This window comes from Phocoena sinus, chromosome 1, assembly GCF_008692025.1.
Source record: "Phocoena sinus isolate mPhoSin1 chromosome 1, mPhoSin1.pri, whole genome shotgun sequence".
In the NCBI taxonomy this organism is placed as follows: Eukaryota; Metazoa; Chordata; class Mammalia; order Artiodactyla; family Phocoenidae; genus Phocoena; species Phocoena sinus.
Window position 1 is genome coordinate 151,293,899 of NC_045763.1, and position 20,713 is coordinate 151,314,611.

The 20,713-nt window shown below is 45.5% G+C and overlaps 1 protein-coding gene across 1 annotated transcript in view; it reads right to left on the reverse strand.

Moving 5' to 3' along the window:
- SRGAP2 (SLIT-ROBO Rho GTPase activating protein 2) overlaps window positions 1-20,713 on the reverse strand; it is a 236,444-nt gene that overhangs the window by 42,432 nt on the left and 173,299 nt on the right. Inside the window, 8 exon segments of the mRNA XM_032611585.1 lie at window positions 1,128-1,152; window positions 3,011-3,038; window positions 5,792-5,876; window positions 13,833-13,916; window positions 13,918-13,998; window positions 14,000-14,032; window positions 15,258-15,359; window positions 19,037-19,261. Of these exon segments, the coding sequence (XP_032467476.1) occupies window positions 1,128-1,152; window positions 3,011-3,038; window positions 5,792-5,876; window positions 13,833-13,916; window positions 13,918-13,998; window positions 14,000-14,032; window positions 15,258-15,359; window positions 19,037-19,261 (663 nt within the window).

Consider the following 20,713-nt stretch of genomic DNA (forward strand, 5'->3'; position numbering starts at 1 on the left):
AATAGAGGAAAGAGAACTGCAATGACATCTTTATAATTTAAAAAATGTGTAATTGCATCTGATGGTGTTCTCATTAAAAGAAGATCCAAAATAGAGAAGGGAAAAAAACTAGTGACAGCAAAGCTAAGACAAGTGCGGGTTATGTTATCAACTTCCCCAGCTGGACTGCCCAGCCAGCTGAAGCAGTGAGATCAGCTGAAGACCCTGCAGGGGCTACCACCATCGCAGAAACCATGTGCCCTCTACATTCCATTAACTCCCTGTGGCTACAGCCACTGTGAATTACCCAAAATGATTTTTTAAAGCCTGGATCAGCTTTCCCCTGAGTAGACACAGAGACATTTCTGAGCTCTCTCCACCCCCTCTCTGCTAACTGCCTGCTGCATAGCTGGTATGAGCTTAGGGGATACAAAACCATTTTAGTATTTGCCATAAAGTATAATTAGGAAGTCCAATTTGCAACTGCAAAAAAAAAACCCTTCAATTAATTTTTTTTAAACAAGCATAAGTGCTGTTTAGATTATCCACTGATGTGGACTGCCCATGCCGAGCTAAGATCCCTCCTAAGGTGGGTCATGAGAGCTAGCTGCTTACAGCTCAGTGTCACATTTGAATACAACTCTGAAGATGGTGCACATAATTGCAGAGCTCAACGTCTCTTGCTTATCATTCCTAGACCAGACTTATCTTTACATTTTTAGTATGTCTTAGAAATACATCTAAGATGACCATGCCACCAGAAACAAACAAAACCCTGCAAACTTGGTCTAGGTGATTAGATGCTGTGAGTTACTGTCATATTGGTACCCATGTATGAAGTGTGAGGCCTCTTTCACGGTCTCCTAGAGAAGTAGCACCAAAGATAGTTCTGGCACAGTCTGCCACAGTCAAACCAGACCTCTAGCATGTAAGAGCATAAACGACTAGAGAGGAGAGGAACAAGTCCCTGCCCCCCTCGCTAATTTGATGAAGTTGCCATAATATTAAACATACTATGACTAAATGGTACATTCCAAATGTAAGCATGAAGTCAGAAAAGTGTCTGTCCCATCCACACTGGAGTTCCATAAATATCTGGGATCTAACCATTTCACGCCAGACAAGCCTGCCTCTTGCTGGGCCCTTACCTGTTTCCTCACAGTTGAGCTACGCCTGTGGTTGAATCCAGCAACAGGGAGGGAAAAGAGAAAATGAGATTAAAAACAATCTGTGAGGTAGTTAATGAAACAAACTGCATTAATCAGCTCAGTCCCAGAAGTGGCTAAGAGACTTGATAAGTTACCCTCCAAGCTTTTCACAAAAGCTTAGAGGTCTCTGGTTTTAATGTCTGCCACCATTCAAAAGTAGAATAGGAGGGAATTGGTTCAATTTGCAGTAAAATATATATAGGTCAGACAACAGGAAGATTTCTCCATTTGCAAGGAGACACTAGTAAACACCAAAGGAAGCTATGGTTTTCTTTCTCTTGGAAATAAATCCTTAGGGAAAAGATAAGGAGAGATTTTCCCGGAATTTAGACAGTAGAGTGTCCAGACTGGAAGGAACCTTGGCGATTCCATAGGTCAATGCTTTTCAAGCTGTGTTTAGCCTTGGAAGCCTTTTCTCCAAGGGAATCTGACTCAGACAACAATACCCAAGCAAGGAGAGCAGTGATGCCTCTTTGAGTGAGGTTAGGAGGTAGGGACCAGAGCCCAGCTGCTGGGCACCTTCTGCCACTTCCACTAGGCTCTTCTTAAGGACCTCTTTGGAATCCTAGAGCTCCTTGGATCTAGGTGATTGTTCTGTCTTGTCTTTTTTTTGGCCACGTTGCACAGCTTGTGGGATCTTAGTTCCCCTCACAGCGAATGAACCCATGCCCCCTCCAGTGGAAGCATGGAGTCTGAACCACTGGACTGCCAGGGAAGTCCCTCTCTATCTTGTCTTATGGATGAGGAAACTGGAGTTCAGAGAGGGGAAAAGAGCAGCCCAAGGTCACACAGTGAATAACACAGCATAAGGGAATTCAGCTCAGCTCTTTTCACTCCCATAGAGCCTTCTGCAGTTATGGCACTTTAGGTGAAATTACACTAAGACTTTAGCACCAGGAAGATATATTCTACAGAATTCCATTATCCTGGTTCCCTCCAGTCAACAAGACTAGTATATTAATTGTGATCCGCAATGACAAAACGATGAAAGCCAAATGAAGCTATTTTTAAGTAATGAGCCTATAATTGTAAATGGCCTCATGACTATTGTGTGTGTGTGTCGCCAGATATAAGTGGTTTATATAATGGGCTAACGCAGGGTCTCTAAGGAGTCTGGCCCATTAAAGCTCTTTCCCCAGTTAAATCAGCACATTTTTAGGCATCTGAGAACCATCGGCTGAATGAATGCCTTGCTCGCCGCCAACTCACGAGTTTTCTCATAGCAGCTCCATGACTGAGAGGGAAAATATTTGGCTGGGGTGGGGGAGGGCGGGGAAGGTGGGGAAAGACTGGGAGGGCTGCATACTTGTACATCAGGCGAGGATGTCTACCAATGCTGTTGGCAAGCAATGCAATGTAATATTTCATTATCCAGCGACACTCGCTAATTAGAGGCTGTCATCTTTTCCACGTATAAAAAAAATTTCAGGTCAAATGCTATCTTCTGATCCTCGTTCCCTAGGTCAGAGACTTCCCAAAACCCACATGTTGAAGTCTAAAAGCTAAGGTTAGGTTACCAGGATCCTCCAGCGTCGAACATTTCTTTTCCGTGCAATGCAGTGGTTTTGGGGGGGTCTCTGGGACTATTTTGGCAAACGGTAACTCTCTTCACTTATTTCTGCTCAGCAAATCCCATTTCCATTTGAGGCCAGATGGGGTCAGCAAGGTAAAGGGCTGGAAGCCACCCCTGCCCTAGGCTACTCCTTTGCAAAGTCATCCAACACCTCTACAACTCAACTCCTTGGCTCTTTCCCAGGTTGGGATGGCTCTACCCCTCCGGCCTCTCTTCATCCCTTCCCAGGGCTGTCTCAGGCCACACCTACCTGGCCAGACTGCAATCTGTCCGCTGACCTGTTGGAAAGACAAAGGCAAAAAGCACATGTTGAAGCAGACGGGGTAAAAGTGGGAGACTTGCTCCCAGGAATGACTGTGTCTGCCCGGCTCCCCAGGGAGCCCCGAGGATCACGTGTGACTAGCCTTCCAGGCAAAAAAGAAGAGAGCACCCAGGTCCTCTTTCTGGGCCTCGTTTCTGATGCTTGTTCCCAGCCCAGGGCTGCTGGTATCCTGAAACCTTAGGATTGCCAACTCTGCTTCCCAGTGGGAAAACGGGTGGATGCGGGGGGAAAATAGCAAGGCAGAGCATATCTTAGAGAACAAATTACTAGAAGCTTTCCCAGAGATGAAATTCAGCTTCTTTTCTATGTGTGCTGGGTGTGTGTGTGGTGGGGAGGGAGGGATGAACCTGCTTGCCCTTCAGGCTGTGTACACACACACACACACACACACACACACACACACATACACACACACACACACACAGTTGAGGGTGGAAGGGGAAGAAGGAAGGAATAGCTATTTGGGGACAGGAGGAAGCATACATCGAAATTCTCGTTTTAGATTCATACTAAATTCTCACTTCCATTACGCTGGGCTGAAATGACAAGGGAAAAATATTTAAAATGCTGCTACTGCTTTTAGACTGTGGTTCTCAACCCAACAGTGGGCCTTAATACTAAGCTGGATGGATCATACACAGTCTTAAAAAAGGGAATTGAAAATCTTAATGCTCATCTGAAGTATTCTTACGTTTTTTAAAAATATGCATGTGCACTTGGGCCATTATGTAATCTGTGTTGCTTTTTTGGTCCACAGTTAACCCAGCTTGGTCTATATTAGACCGTATTAGATAACCAGGGAAAAGGGTAAGCAGGCGCTGAGCCGGGGAAGGAGAGATTGGGTTCCCAAGCTCCTCATCCAGTTTCCTGGAAAGGCGACTCAAGGGCTGATGTGGGGGGGGGTGGGGAGGGCAGGGGCTTTTTCTTGCCTTTAAAGGTTGCTAATTGTTGATTACAGTTCAGCTCATCTTGAGCAAACACCTCCCCCACCCCAACAGCCTCTCTTACCAAAGGCTCAGCTTTCGTCTGCAAAAATATTATTCAGAGCCATTATTTCTAACATCTGTCCCATTTCCATTCTGGAATATTCATACACATCAATTATCCCTCTGTGGCAAGAAACAAGGGGCTCTTGCGTTAGTGACAAATACATACAGAAGGCAGGGACATGATGACTTGCACACAGGAAGACCTATATTTTTCATTATTGCTAGAACTTGTCATCTTTAGATGAAGGCAACTTGCAGCACTGATGAACAGTCACCAACCTTCACCCCTTCATAGTAGCACACCTGGTGCATGTACGTGTGTTGCAAACACACACACACACACACACACACACACTCTCTCTCTCTCTCTCTCTCTCTCGCCCTGTTCCCCATCTCACTTATGGGTCATGCTTAGATTATCCTGGCAAAAAGAAATCACAGTTATAACTTGCTTCAAATAGTTCTGGGCTTTTCTTCCTCCGATTCCCCACGGAGCAATCTGATAACTCAAGAGTAAAGATTTTCTATAAGCAAACTTTGGATCTCAATGCATAGACCTGTTCAGCCTGAGTCCCCTGGGTGTTGCGGAGGGAAGACAACAGAAGTTACTTAACAGGCTTTCTTCACATAAAAGAAAATGCCTTAAAAATCACAAGATCAAAGACATTAGAGATAAAAGAATTAATCATCTGGGGGAATCGTTCAGGGCAGGAGAACAGTGTAAGAAGGGCGGGTAGGAGGCTCTGATTTCTGGGGCCACTGAGCCAGTGAGTGCTGTATACTTCCCTAGATTTTGCAGTTGGTCTGAAGAATTTATTTGAGAACGTTAGACCTCTGTGGGTGCAGGTTTTGCCTTTCACTGGTGTTAGAACACCAGTAGCCTCCTCCTCCCTATCTTTAAGTGAGGAGATCAGTGGGGGAGGGAGGAGGGGCAGGGCCTTCAGAGGTGTCCCCAACTTGGGAATCCCATTAATCATAGGATGCTGAGAGCTGGGCAGGAGACCTGGGCAAGGTGCCAAAAACCCCAGGGAAGCTTCTCTTTCAACCCCTGCCTTCAGTTTGACAGCTGAGGAGAGAAAGTCCAGAGTGCCAGTCCGGTCCCTCTGCCTTGCTACTTTCCAGGGTCTGGTTAAAATCATCCTATGAGACCAGATAGTCCGATTCAGCACCACAGCTTCAGCCTGGCCAAAGCAGGGAGAGGGCTGCCTCTTAGCACCAGGACCCTTCAAAGCAGAAGAAAACCTCTGCCCCACCTTGAAGCTACAGACAGCTGCAGTCTGCCCATCACCCCTGCCCTTGAGAATCCTCTCCTCTTTTCTCCTCAGAGCAGCTGTGTAGCTCACCTCACAGCTCCCCACCTTCTTGCTTCAGCCTCGGTCCTGCTACAAGAGGAGCTGAGAGTTTCCCAAAGTGTCTGGACAGTAAAGAACCCACCAGCTCCTTGGCCTCAGTAGTGGCAGAGGAGGCGCAGGAGTGGGGCTGGGTGGAGAGCAGGCACGCTCCATTTAAACAAATAGATGATGCACATTAGTGCTTCATTAAGCATTGGCCCTTCCCCATTACTCAAGCGGTCATTTGGGGCGTGTGCTTCCACATCAAACGAGCGAGGAAAAGCAATGCATTCATATAACCAGACTGAGGATGGAGGCGTGTGCTCAGCACTTGGGCCCAGGGCTCGGCCTTCCCTCACTGCCAAATCTCCGGCAGAGCCCACACTCACTCTCTCCCAGGGTTTTCTGGAGAAGGTCGTGCTTGGCTTGTAGCTTGGTGATGAGGTTCCTGCCCTCCAGGTACTCCTTCATTTTCTGTAAGGGAGGAGGATAAAGAACAATCAGTCCTGAAGGAAAAAAAAAAATCACATACGCTCAGCTGTACAATTCCCTTTCTAAGAGGGCTTTTGGTTTCTGACCCAATTTCCACCGGGTCCATTTTTTATTTTTTTTTTATTTTTTTTAAATTTTATTTATTTATTTTTGGCTGTGTTGGGTCTTCGTTTCTGTGCGTGGGCTTTCTCTAGTTGCGGTGAGTGGGGGCCACTCTTCATCGCGGTGCACGGGCCTCTCACTATCGCGGCCTCTCTTGTTGTGGAGCACAAGCTCCAGACGCGCAGGCTCAGTAGTTGTGGCTCACGGGCCCAGTTGCTCCGCGGCATGTGGGATCTTCCCAGACCAGGGCTCGAGCCCGTGTCCCCTGCATTGGCAGGCAGATTCTCAGCCGCTGCGCCACCAGGGAAGCCCCCATTTTTATTTTTTTTAAGGCCCTGAGCATCTGAGCAGCTGCTGATTTTCCTGGTGGATTAGTATCCTGCTCTATGTCTTCCTGGGAGCTCCGCGTCAGCCACCATAAGAAGCTATCTCCTCGGGCCCCTCATCCATCTCTTTCAGCTCCTCGGAAGAAAAGCAGGGCATGGAGGGACTCACTGAGCCCCGCCTTCTTGGTGTGAAGGATACACACCTGTAGCTCATCACCTCCACTGACATCCAGCCCTGCCCGGCCCCTCCCAGGGTGCATTCCTTCACCCCAGGAGCAATGTCAAGGCTCAGCCCCTGCCTGGGCTGCAAGCACCAAGCACAGCATTCAGCGCATCTCTGAGCCATACTTTCATCATTTCAATAGCTTCCTCCTCTATTGTGCAGAGTCTTTGTGGAAAGCTTGGGATTTCTGAGCACACAGAGACAGGGGCTGCCACCCTCCACTTGTATACACACATACTGGCAGTTCCAAACACAAGATGAGGTTTATGGAAATGCGATCCCATCTGCTCTAACAGTCCAAATATGATTGCTGTGCTGTACTTTGTGATTTGACCTCTCTCAACCCTTGTCTGCTCAGCGAGAGACTATGTTTCCCTGGACAATTCATTAAATCTCCAAGACAACTCTATGAACTATGATTATCATTATCCCCATTTTATGGATGAAGGTACTGAGATTTGGAGAGATTCAATAAGTGGCTCTAGGTCAAATGATTAGTGAGTGGTGGAACCAGTATCCACATATGCAGTTTGACAGTACACTGTGTGCTTTTAATCGTTATGATAACGTGCTTGACCCATTATGGTAAAGAGCAGAAGGAGAGAAGCAGAACAAAACTTCATAGTATTGATTCTTTACATATGTGTAGCAATTTAAGAATTTTTAGAGTACTTTAGCATGTATTTGACTCTCACAATAACTCTGTACAGCACACAGGGGAGACATATTATTTCCTGATTACGGATGAGAAGGGGAAGGGGGCATTGTTGATCGATACAAGCCAGTAAGTGGCGGTGTCAAACCTGGATCCCAGGCCTTTGGAGGCCCTCCGTTGTTCACCCAGATGCTCCTGTGTGGAGCTTCGCAAATCTCTGACAGCACTTTTCACCCAGCCCTGTCATGGAGGCTTTGCTGCTCCTACGTCTTTCCCTCCAAATGGTATCCTCTATATGGTCAGAGACTGTGGCGTTCACTATTCTTTGCATCTCTTATGCTTAGTACTGTGCCCAGAAGATAGTAGACGCTCAATAAATGTGTGAAAATGAGTAAATAAATGAACAGTCTCACTCTCCTCTGGATAGAACCTTCCTCAGCAGTTACATACCACGCCCCCAAGTATGCCCCTACTCTCTGAATTAAATAGAAGACAAACAAAAAACAAGCCCTATGACAAATCATTTCTGCTGCTTTCCTCACGACCTGTTCCCTCTGCTCCTTTGTGCTTTTGCATGAGAACACCTGCATGAAAATAGGCTCCGTTGTCACCTTCCCCATCCCATCTGCTCCAGCTGCCAGCTCACCTGCTGTCAGTCTTCCCTGGGTGACATCCTAATCCCCAACCAATGCCTAACTGTGAGGCTTGGAACAGTACTTCAGGGCCCAGAGGCGAAACACCTTCAGGAGACATCCACTGCTAACATCTGAACTGCGAGAGCCCCCTCTTCAGAAGGTTATCCCAAGGAGACTCTAAAGGTGTCCTAATGAGGGAAACTTCACCTCAGACACACTGTAACCCTTAAAACAAGACCAGAGTGCTCGGAAAACAGCCAAAATTCTGAAAGGAGATGGATGCAAATTCCCTCCTCTCATTCGTGTATACTTGTGATTCTGGAAATCATCTTTTTCATTCATGTTCACAGTTCACTAGTTAACTCTGGCTGTCACTCAGTGAACCATTAAAATAAATAACAATCTGATAAAGAGGTATGATGAATTAACATTTTGGGTTCCACTAAATCCTGAAGGATCAAAAACTGTGTCAAGGTATGACCTGCCTGCCTAATAGTGGAAACAGTGGTTGGAAGTTTTCCGTCTGGGTCAGCCCGGGTATGGGAAGGTAAAAGCATCCTATTCGCAGGCATGTCATTTATCACTTCCCTATCCCACCCATAAATCCACGCTCATCTCTATGACAGGTAAACTGGGAGAAGTAACCTGGGCTTTCCTGGGAGGAGCTTAGTTAGAAGGCTTCAGCTGCTGCTGTCCAGACACACAGCAAAGGGAGCTGAGATAGCTGATGACAAGGGAGGAATAGGTAGCTTTTCAATGATTTCTGGAGGCCAGGGGGCTAGGAAAAGAACTGTTCATGTGTAATCTCAAAATCCTTCCTTGGGCAATAAGGGTCACTTTCCTTATTTAAACCATGTCCCAATATTAGGTAATTAATTTTATTTCATTCCACTCCCTGTACCGTGCTCCTCTTCAGAAACACCTAAAGGTAAAGTGATTACCTGGAGTTTTCCTCAGTGGAGGAAAAAGGAATGGATCATGGTCTATTCCAGATCACCAAAAATGAAATCAAATTCCTAAAACACAGTCTGACTGCCACACCCCCATATGCCCCTACTCCATTTACACGCAATATTATCAAAACTGAGAATTTTTTCCAAAAGTAGGAAGGGAGGCAGGAGTCTATTGGGTGGTTTGGGGTTTTGCCATTGTAAACCTTAAATTCAGTTTTTACGATCTCACTGATTTCTTTCTAAATAATTCCTAATTGGGTATTAATTGTCAGTGATGAGTTTTATTTATCGAAAGGGATTAGTATAATAATTTTTCTTTCTGAGCCTGCCCTCCCTGACAGACATTTCAGTTGCAGTAAAACGGAGAAGTCTGAGTTGGTATATTCTAGTCCTACCACTTACTAACTCTTCCAACCTTGGGCAAGTCACTTAACTCCCAGAATCTTAGTTTCCCCATCTGAAAAATGGGGATAATATCTTTTTTCACAAGGGTGTTAAAGATGAAATAAGATAACAAGCATGACTGTGATTGTTAACACAAGGACTGGCAACTAGCAGGTGCTCAGAAGTGTTCCTTATACAGAATCACCTGCTCAACCAAAAAACAGTCCTTCTCTAAACTTCTTTGCTTTGTGCTAACACTTAAGAAAGCTCAATCAAAGCATGGTTTCTGGCCTGAAAAAAAAAAGTTTGAGGTACAAGAATGGTTTTCAAATTTAATCTTAAAATACCTCTTCCCTTTGAATATATTCTTTCCATGGTGGTGTAAAACTCAAGGACCTTGCCTAGACCTTGAATTTAATCTGTGAACCCAAGGCCATAAGTATCCACTGCTGCCAGAAGGTGGGGTGGGTGGGAGGAGTGAGCTATGCCTAGCCAGCCCCGTGCACAGAGATACACAGATGTCATTGCTGTGGCTGCTTCCCCACCAACCAAGCATGCTGACATTTCCCCCTCCTCCCCGTCAATTTTTAAAGCAGGAAACAGCTGTCAGACAGAATACATAATAGAGCAAATATTTCAACAGGAGCATATCTCCCCACTTTAATTGACAGGGCAGGGGCATTCATGCATTTGTACCTGCTTAGCACACATTTATCAAGTATCTGTTTATTCTTGGAGAATACCAAGATAAAAAAAAGGTCTTGGACCTCACCAAGTCTAGCAGTCTTAGAGCACTGTCCATTCAATGGCCAAGGAACTGGCTCCTCTCCAACCTCTTACCTTACCCGAATCTGTCCTCCCAAATTCAGGCAGTTTAGCTTTGTTATTTTATCAGCTATGAGCCCTCCTTCCACCATTTCATCCCCCATTCAGAAACCCCATACTCCAACCCCCATACAAGGAAATACCTGTAAGGGTTTGACAGTACTTGGCTAAAAACAGTGAGCATTACTGCCTATGAGCAGGGAATTGGTTAAATAAATGATGGAACATCCATCCATACAATGATGTTCTTGCAGCCATTACAAAAGGAGGCAGATCTTTTGGACTAATGTGAAGATAATACCAAAATAAATTAAGTGAAAAGAAGCAAAGTGAAGAACAGTATGGATGGTATACTTCTATTTGTATTTCTATTTATTTTATTTCCTTACATTTCTAATGTAATAATATTATATTAAAGGATATATCAGTGGTTGTCTCCACACAGAATACCTCTGGAAGGACACAGAAGAAACTGGTTTCAATCACTGTCAGAGGGGAGGGGAAGTAGGAGTTGGGGATGGGTAGAGGCTTGACATTTTTCTGTATTCTCTTTTGAAATCTTTGCATCTTTTTTAACACTTAAAATAAAAAAGGCAATGGGAAAAAGGTAGACAGTGCTGGATTGTTTGTTACAGAAGACAAATGATACAAAGCCAAGGAGGTCAGAAAATGTCTTCTCACTTAGAGCAAAGAAGGGCAGAAAGCTGAGCTGTTCCTGAGCCTTCCCCTCACCTCAGCTTCCTCAGCAGGGCATAGAGAAGGCCTGTGTCCTGAGACCAGGAGACCAGAAGATCAGAGTTCTGGTTTCAGCTCTTGCTGAGGACTTTAAACAAGCTACCCGTACTTTTTGGATTTTTCTGTTTGTTTTTTCAGTTTTTTTAAAAAAAATCTTTCAAATGAGAAGGTTTGGTTAGATAATTTTTTAAAAACACTTCAAGCTTTAAAATTCCATGATTATTTTCCTGGGACTCTTGCAAACGACTGACCTTTGTAGGTCATGCTTCAAATTTCCAATAGATGTCATCTGGGCAGGTGAATCTCATGACAGTCGAGAGTGGTCAGAAAGTTTTCCTAGCAGCCCTCTGGGTCACTAGGCACACTACCAGGAGAGAAAGCCATGACAAGGGACCTCTTCCCAATCTTCCAGAAGAAGGCAACTTCTAGGACGCGCTACTCTGATGTCTTTGAAGGGCACAGGGGAAACACATGGGCAACGTTTGTGGAGACAAAAGACTAAGAAAAGCACATCTGCAGCTGCGCTGGCTTTGTAGGGTTCGGCAAGCACACTGCAGCTGTTCTGGGGAACATGCACGCCCCTTTTCTTGAATGTCCATTTTGCCACCTCCCAAAAGTCTTTTTATCATGAACTATCTGATGCGTTCCAAACACCAATCACAAAAATGATGAACTCTCTTGTAAATCTGTTACTGGACAAGCCCAGACAAAGAACCTTCCTGTTAGCCAAGGAAATTTGCACACAATTGTGATAAGTAGCATTATGGGCCACAAAAGACAGGAAATGAGTTAGAGGACATCAGTGTATTCAGACAGAGGTGAAAGGATGGGTGGGATTTGGGAGGTCACCAGTTGGAAATTGGTCATTCCTGCTCTTACTAAAGGTCAATTTTGAATACAAATGTTATAGCTTCGCTTAAAGCCAAAAAGTAATTTCTGACAGTCTTAAATACAGATTTTTTATGTCCAAAATTCTTATTTAATCTTGTTCTGCAATGTAACAAGATTGGGTCATTTAAGTAGTGTTATATCTAAGCAGGTCCAGACAGACCAGCCAGACAATCCCAAAAGCCTCTCGAGTATTTAACAACCTCCTGAGATAAAGAAGCTTGCGGAGGTACGTAGCCCTCACTATAGACAGGAAGTTTTCTTCATGTCTGTCCCAGGTTTTTCATGCCTTCATGCTTTTGCACATGCTGCTCTTGCCTCAAAGGAATGCCTTTCTCCTCTTGATTCACTCATTGCCTGATCAGCACAGAAGTTACTTTGTATGTAATATTTCCCTAACTCCATTTATCCTGATTGCCATTCATGCACATGTGCATGTATGCACTTAACATTTTTACATTTATTTTTTAATTACCCAAATCAACCTATTGTAATTGTATTGTAACTGTTTACACTCAGTAAAAAAGAAAGTTTTCCCTTCACAGGCCTAATTCCATCATTCATCCTCTTCACTTTATATTCTTAGCATTCCCAGCTTATATAGCACAGTGTCTGGTACACGGTAGATCCTTAATAAATGATCAATAAACAACTTCATAATATTCAATGAATAAATTAATAGTGATGATGCAGATAATAAATTTTCAGCATTTTGAGCACTCGCTACAAAACAGGCAATGTGCTATGTATTTTACAAAAATGAATGAATGAGCCAAAATGTCATTCCATTCTTTCTCTGTATAGATTTTAGTATTTTACTCATAAATGTATTAAAGAATGTTATAATTAAATGACTTAGGAAAATATTAATCATCTGTTAAATGAAAGCAGCAGATTATAAAACAATATGTACAGCAGTATCCCATTTTTTATAATAAAATTATAAATGTATGCTCACGTCTGTGTGCACGCATAGTAAAAAGCCTGGAAGAGAATATATTCTAACACTATTATTTCTAGGTTATTGGGATTATGGCTGATTTTTAGTTTCTTTTTCACTTCAGATTCTATATAATAAGCATGTTTTCTTTTGTATTACAAGCAAAAAAAAAAGTTATTTTAAAAGAATAATACTGTTAAATCACTCCCTCTCAACAGTCTTCCCCAGGACTTAAAAAAAATGTTTTTGAAGAATTCTGAGCTTAATTACATGAAAAAACAGATTTCTTCTTGGAAGGAGATAGCAAATCACTAGTGTTCTTAATGGAGAAAGGGCAGTGTTCAAAGAAGAATTAAACAAATGTTTCCAGTTGGAGGAAAAATTCAATTTACTACATGCAGATTGTGTTTCTTGACTGAAAAACAAGTTAATTTCCTCTCATTCAGAATCAGTATGCATAATTCACTGGCTATAGTTCCTCTCACATCTGCAAACTTAATTTCTTCTTAGTCGTCAGAAGATTAGGAAATAAATTTTAGTTCAGGCAATAAATCCTACTTGGACAAGCTCAAATAACTTAATTATTAAAAAAGTAGCACCAAAGACCAGCCAGCAACCTTCCAAAGGACTGTTAACACTACTTAAAAAAAATTGGTGTTCATCTGTCCTAAAAGAGGACTGGGAGATGCATGAGTAACAAATATAATGTTTTAGAATTCTATGCAAACCAACAATGCTACACATTACCTGTCCCTTTGAATTTCATATGGCTTCCTTTGAAGCCATAATTATGAAAAATAATTTCCCACTTTAAATTATAAAGTAATATCATATCATATCAACTAGGAAAGATTACAGACTGTTAAAAACAAGACATGTGTTAGCCAAAATATTTCAACGTAGTTCTCAGAACCAAGAGATGCAGTCCCCCTTTTACGAACCCCTAGGGATGAGAAGGAAACTTTCAAACAAAAGCTTACTAGCTGGTTAAAAAAGTCTTCAAAAAGAAAATATTCTTGGTAGTGTACTTGGGGCCATCCTTTCTCTTGGGGGTCCCTGTTAGATATACAACGTGTGTATATTTGTGTCTTTAAGTGTAGGGGTGGTCTCTGAACATGCCCAGATCCAAGTCAAGATATTCAAAGACTTGATATCCTGCAAGACACTGGATAAGATATCCTGCAGACACTTGACAAGGACACTGGGATCCAAATGGCCTGTGTGTGCTGCAGTGCCTAAAGATGATCTTTAAAGGCCACTGAACCCCCTCACCGTGAAATAGAACTGCTCTGTCTCTTGCTGGTTGGCTCTCCTCTTGGCAATGCTGGGTTTGCTCATGAAGGTTTCTGAGACCGTGGGACTTGACGGATTCCATAGAGTTGCTGTACTGGAAGCAATCGGACACATCAAAATCCTCGACGGTCACAATGTCCTGGATGGGTCTGCAGAGTGGCCTCCATTGTCTTCTTTACCTGCCATGATAAGGGCCAACATAATGCATGAGGGGCAGGCTGCAAAACAAGAGGTGATGGAGAAGCTTGGAGAAGCGGAGAGAAGTGGGCTGAGGAAGGAGGGAGGGGACTGTCAGAGGGTGCGGGTCTGCTTCCATTGGACGGTGCTAAGTGAGTGATAAATATCACACGGACCCTACTCTCTCCAGTGAGGCCCTAAAACCACTGCTCCCTTCAACGCTACATGCTTGACCCAGCTATTTAATGTTCACTTTTAAATTTAAGATTAGCTCTTCGTGGGCTTCCCGGGTGGCACAGTAGTTGAGGGTTCGCCTGCCGATGCAGGGGACGCGGGTGTTCGTGCCCCGGTCCCAGGAGGATCCCACAATGCTGCAGAGCGGCTGGGCCCGTGAGCCGTGGTCGCTGAGCCTGCACATCTGGAGCCTGTTCTCTGCAGGCGGAAGAGGCACACAACGGTGAGAGGCCCCACGTACCGCAAATTAAAAATTAAAAAAAAGATTAGCTCTCGTTATGCTGGACGTGCTAAGGGAGAGAGGATGAAACAAATCCAAACCAACCCCATCATACAAAGAGCTGGTTAAAAATGTATGATGGGCCTGGTCCCGCAATGCCCCAGGTTCTGTTTCCTGACCTTCCACAAATGAATGAACCTGTTTGCCCACGTGCAAACTAAGTGACCCATCCCCAGGCTTTCCTGATCTTACCGGGGAAAGTCAGACTTACTGAGATGCCAGGTGAGAAGTCACATGAGCTCAAAAGAAAGGAGCTGATAATTAATCATACTGCCCTTTTACTGGTTGTTGAAAGCCAATACGTTGGGCCCAGAAGAAAGTCACCCTTTTCTAAGAGGATGGAGATATTGAAGTGTCAAGTCAAAGGCCTCTGTTTGTTTGAAAATGCTGGAAAAAGCCAGGCATGAGGGGGTGGTTTCAGAGACACAATATTGTTCACACAGCTGCCAAGTGCCATTTTGATTAAATGTGCAAAGGGGGGAAAAAAGCATTTTGCAAAAGCTCAAAATAGAGCTCAACCTTTGGCAATGCAAGAGCAACTTCCTGGAGTTCAAGGGCAGGATGTAGCAGAAGGGGAAAATCCAAGCCTACATTTGGCTACGAAATGTTTGCAGCAGCCCGGACATTCTCTGCATGGCTCCGTCCACCTGCTCCCAGCCGGGCAGCAGCAAGAGGTTTGACAGGGAAACTCAGAGGGTGGTTCTGAGTCTCACCTCTTCGTTCTCAATCTTCAGGGTGGATAAGCGAGATTGTAGCTGTTGGCATCTCTGTACCAGCTCACTCTGGACGGGCTGCTGGGCACAGAGCTGGGAAGTCTGCCAAAAGAAAGCAATACTAGGTCAGGAAGGGGACACAGTTCTTTTGTCAGAGTCCCATTACTGTTAATAAAACTACTTATATTCAAGCTGCAAACCTCGCAAATTCTATGTTAAAACAAAATCCAAAGCCAAAGTGCGTAGACCTCTTCCAGGACCAAATAGCACAAGAAAGGAATGAGCAATGGAACCTGTTCGGAAAGATCTCTCTCTCTCTTTGGAGCCCACCTCCAGCCTAGTGCTTGGCAGACGCAGGTCTATACAGGGCCTTCGGCTCCAAGGAAGCTGGAGTTAGGGCAGAGAAGAGTGCCTTAGGCAGCCCAGCTCCAGATACACAAAGCTTTGGCACAGTGAGGACTTCCTGCCAGAGGTCCAAGTGGCCACCTCGCGGGCCCCTCCTTCATTCCCCGCTGTACACCAGAGTGAAAGCAGGAGAGAAGTGGGTCAGGAGGCTAACATGCCGCTGTTGGCAGCCAGCATGTTGTTTATAAATCTGGGCCGTGCATGAGAGCTCTGACTCAATGAGAGAAAGCGTGAAGCCAGGAACAAGTCCACGGGCTTTGCTAGAGGGCCCCAGAGGGCACGGAATCTTGTGGAACTTGGCATTTTCAAAAAAGCCATCGTTTTACTACAGATCTTCACCAGATCTGTGTGGGAGAGAAGTCTTGCCCTTCCCCCCAAGGATCGCTGTCAACAAGCTTCCCCCTGTGTGAGGGGGATGGCTGAGCCACTGTCTCCTGATGGGCCCATGGCGATGGCATAGGTGTGAGGTCACCCACAATCCCCAGGATGACAGATGAGGAACAGAAGGCTGGCAGATTGGGAGGCAGGACCACGTGGAGGCAGCTCCTGTCACCTTGCCACCACGTGTCCTTTAGCCTCTCGTCTGCGAAGAGGACATCTGGATAGAACTGGCCTCCTCCTTCCCCAGCAGTGGGCACATTCACATGCCCAAGACCATTTTCTTGCTTGAAAAGACAAAACCATCTCTTCAAATGGAGGGGGCTGGGACTTGACCTTTTCCTCCATTGGCTTTTAAGCTCTCAACTGACTTGACCTCCTCCCCCAGCTGAGAGGCTGGCCTGAGCCAGCTCTCAGATCTGAAGCGAGCTGACTTCATTCTGGCTCTTGCATAAGCAGACACAATGGAGAAAGCTCAGTGGCCAGGATGGGTTAGTGCCAGTAGTGAAACTCTCTGGCTGCCTGATGTCACTGGTACAGGCATTCAGAGCCCCACAAGTCTCTGGGGGCACCAAGGGTAGAGCCAAGCACCTCCTCCTAGGACATCTGAGAGTGCTTGGCATCAATTCATGTGCTGAGTGCCCAAGACACCAATCAGTGTCGGGCCTTGGCCAATTTCAGGGCTTCCGCTCAAAATGCCATCCGAACTTTGGCCCTAGTTCAAGGACTTCCAGGCAGCTCCCTCTTGTTGCCTCCACAGTCTACAGACAGCCCTCAATGACTGGGGATAGATGGCTGCTTTTCCACTCACATGAAGGCTAGGCTGGAATGCAAAACCTTTGTAAGATCTAGGACTGGCCCTGGCCCCTGCCTGGCCCAGCCACTGATCAGCTACATCACACAAAGGGAGGCCCTGGGCAGAAGACTGAACTATTGATTTTAAAGTAACTTCGACGTAGCAGGGAGGAATCATGGAGGGAAAACCACCTCCATGCTAGTTTCTTTAAGAAGCAGCAGGGCTGCTGATGCATGCTTTGGCAGTGGTCCTCTATCGGGGTGCAAGGTAATGCATTCCAGCTGTGCTCTGGAGTATGGAAATGAGGCTCTGACAGGGCTAGGAGGGGGCCTGAGCACCCAGCATTTGGAATCCCCCTTTATGGAGACAAGCTGTTTGGCTTAGAAGGCATCTCAGTCAACACCAGAAAATGTATCACTCCACTCAGCTGGTCCCCAAGTTCCACTGCTTCTTGGGAAGGAATCTCTGTGGCAGCTGGAGAAGGAACTTGGAAGGCAAGTTTGACCAGAAGCCAGGGCAGGTGAGGAATGGGGCTTCCTGGGGCTTGGTGACACACCAATACACCCTCGTATTCTAATTGCACATGCTGCCATCTCACTTCCCCATCTGTTCAGATGCTGCATTTCCTAAGCCACAGCAATGGAAACAAACTGTAAATGGTCTGGTTTTCCCCAAGAAGGAGAGAAGGAAAGAAACCATCTCCATATTTTTGTCTTTAGGATAGAAATGTCCCACTCTCCATGGTGGCCTATTGATGAGAGCAAATCCGCTGGTTACAGTATAACAGTTGTCATTCGGGAGGAGGGTTTTCTAAAAAGCATCTGGATGCTAATCTTAACGGAAGCACCACTCCCTTGTTGAAAGGGCATTGCTGTTTTTTCCATCACCCAGCATTCATTCCTCCTTCTTCTGATAACTTTGGACTGACTGTCCCTTTGCTGGGAACATTCCACTCACAACTCAGGCTATGTGCTTTGGATGGGGCTCTCCCCAACTTGGGGATGCAGTGTGTGACCTCCGCATAAGCCAATCAGCCGACTGCAGATACCAGCCACAGTGACTGGGGATAAGCACGTCACCCAATCAGGACCAAGGAGACACAATGAGACTTTTGTGGGGGCTTCTAGAAGGGAAGCAGATACTCTTTCTGCTGGATTTCAATCTACAAGGAGATAAGGCTGGAAATATAGTCACCTTGCCCCCACGGGATAAAAGCCTGTTTGAGAATAGAGCCAACACACAGGATGTGAAGCAGAAAGAGAAAAACTAAGTCTTGATAAAATTCCCACTCTTAAACCCAACCATGCCTGAAGATCCATCTTGAGCTTTTCTATTATGTAAGCCTATACATCCTCCTCCTGATTTGACCCACAGGTCAAATGGTGGCTCCTACCCCAGCAATAAGATTCACTTTGATTTGTATGTACAACCACCAGAAGAGAAACCACAAGGTTCACAGTAATGAAAACCAAAGAGCTTCTCACTCCTCTCACTTCGGTTTATTTAGGCCCTTCTTGTTTTAGTCATCGGAGGTGAAAAGTCATAAACAGGGCTCCCATGTTCGTGCACTGCTGCCTGGATAGCCATTCTTAGGGTTGACATCTTGGCTCCTGTCCTTTCTGTAGGTACCCATTCTTTTTTTGTTCAATACCCAGGCAAAACTATACCTTTTATCACAATCTTCTAAACCCAAGAAAATTAGATCCTTCAGAACTCTGCTGAGTGACAAAAGATCACGTCATCACCCTGCTTAGCCCTCCGTCCCCATCAGAAGCCTTTAGTATCTGGCACCATCTCAGCTCTCACTTCTTTCAGCCTCACCACTTGGGAGGCCTCCATCTCTCTCCTTCCCTTTTGCCATACTGAACTGTTAGTAGCTTTTAGAACACGCTGGCTGTTTTTCACCTCCTCCGATCCTGCTGGTCCCTCTGGATGCCCCTCCCTGTGCATATTTCTAACTCTCAACTCAGCTGACTGTAAGCTGCCTGAGGGCTCTAATCCCCCTTGTCTGCGGTCAAGCCTAGTGGATGGCAGGCACCCAGGAGCTGTTTGCTGAATGGCTGGAAAGGGCTTCACCCACCGGACATGAAGCCAGACCCAGGCCTCGCCTTCCCCCGAATAACATGGCTTGAGTGCAGTAAATCTATACACAAGTGAGCTCAAGCTCCTTGGGTACATGCGGGTGGGAAGAGGGTCTCACCATGTCCCCCATGTGTGGCTGGAACTCAAACTTCATAGGTGGACAGAAGACATTGTTGTACATCTCCATGAGGCGCTGCTTGTCACTGGTGGCATCGAGGTTTTCTACAGCATTCTCGATGGCATCCAGACCCTCGTGCTTTGACTGTTCCAGATTCAACTCAGCGGAAAGGAAGGTGCGTAGCGCGCGGTTCAGGCTGGCGTGGTAGCCTAAGTCACAGCACTGCTGTGGAACGGAGAAGGCACGTGAGCAAACCATGGACAGCCCCAGGGCTTGGCAGAGGGGGAGGGTGGTCCCCAGGGCAGATCTGATTCTGTCAATAAGACTAGCTGTGCAGCCGGAAGAGGGCTGACCCTCCACGATCTGGGTGATATTTCTCAGTTCTTGACTCCCAGTTTGATATGGAGGACTCCTTAGAGGACTGTGAGGTGGGTGGAATGAAGAGGACTCATTGGGACAAAATGAAATTACGTAATCATGCTCTTCAGTAAACATAAAAGAGTTGGGAGTTAAGGAGAATATTCTTCTATTTTCAGGTTCATCTGGGGATACCACTGTAGCAAAATTCAACATAAAAATATAGCCTGCCACTGCCTCAGGGTTACTGTGATTTAGTCACCATATACCAATCAAGCCAGGCCATTTCAGCATTCAGGTTCAGAAATCAGAGGTGGTGCAAGAGAACTCCAGGTGAGAGAAGAAACGAATGTGTGTGGGGGCGCCGACCCTACTGGTCGTCAACCCCCGCCTCCGGCAAACTCTCAACGTTCTAGGACAGGCCTTACTTGTAGATTAGGATTTCTGTACTAAAGCTCCTGCGTGACAGCATTTATGAGATCACAAATTTCTAAACATAAGCCTTACTGGGAAAATTCACATCAGCTAAAGGATCCTGATTGAAGTAACATGGGAAAAAAAAAGTGCTATGAAAGAGGCAATAGTATAAAAAAAACACTGGAAGTCAAGCAACCTTGGAAAAGCCACTCCAAAGCCACTCCACATCCCTGAACCCGTATCCTCAACTGTAAAATGAACAGATTTGGCCAGGTCAGTGGTTTTCAAGCTGTAGCCCAGAGCTCTATGGTTCTGTGCTCAGGCTGCCCTTGAGAAGGGGGTAACAGGGCAGCCCAACTAGCAGGACTTGGAGCCTCCTACCCCTGCTTCAACCAAACCAGCTCTGCTCTTGTTTTCTATTTAATATATTGGGATTCTATGTAAGGCCTGGTTTGAGAAAGAAGTCTTCTGCTAGAGAAAAAGTCTGAAAATACTTGGACTAAATGTAATCGCTGAGGCCCTCTTCAGCAATGGCATTCTGTAACTCTATGACAATATTCCCCATCCCTCCCAAAGGACCCAGAGATCCAAATTCCTTGGCCATCTTTTATCCCCTCTATTGCTTAAACAGCTTTGAGATTCAGAACTTGAGGAGAATTATCAGAGAAGAATCTACGGATAGAGTAAGACCATCTGCCTGATTGCCATTTCATTCCATAAGCAGGCATTAACTTAACTCTTCCCCCAGCCTTTCCCCCTCTTCATGATCACATTGGGACCAGCCACTATTGGGGAAGAAAAAGCATGTGATGTGCCTCCTCCTCCCAGCATCTAACAAGAAGCTCTGTGACAGAGTGCCTGTCGGGCTGGGCTCTGGATTCAGTGCCAGTGGGCCCTGGCAGG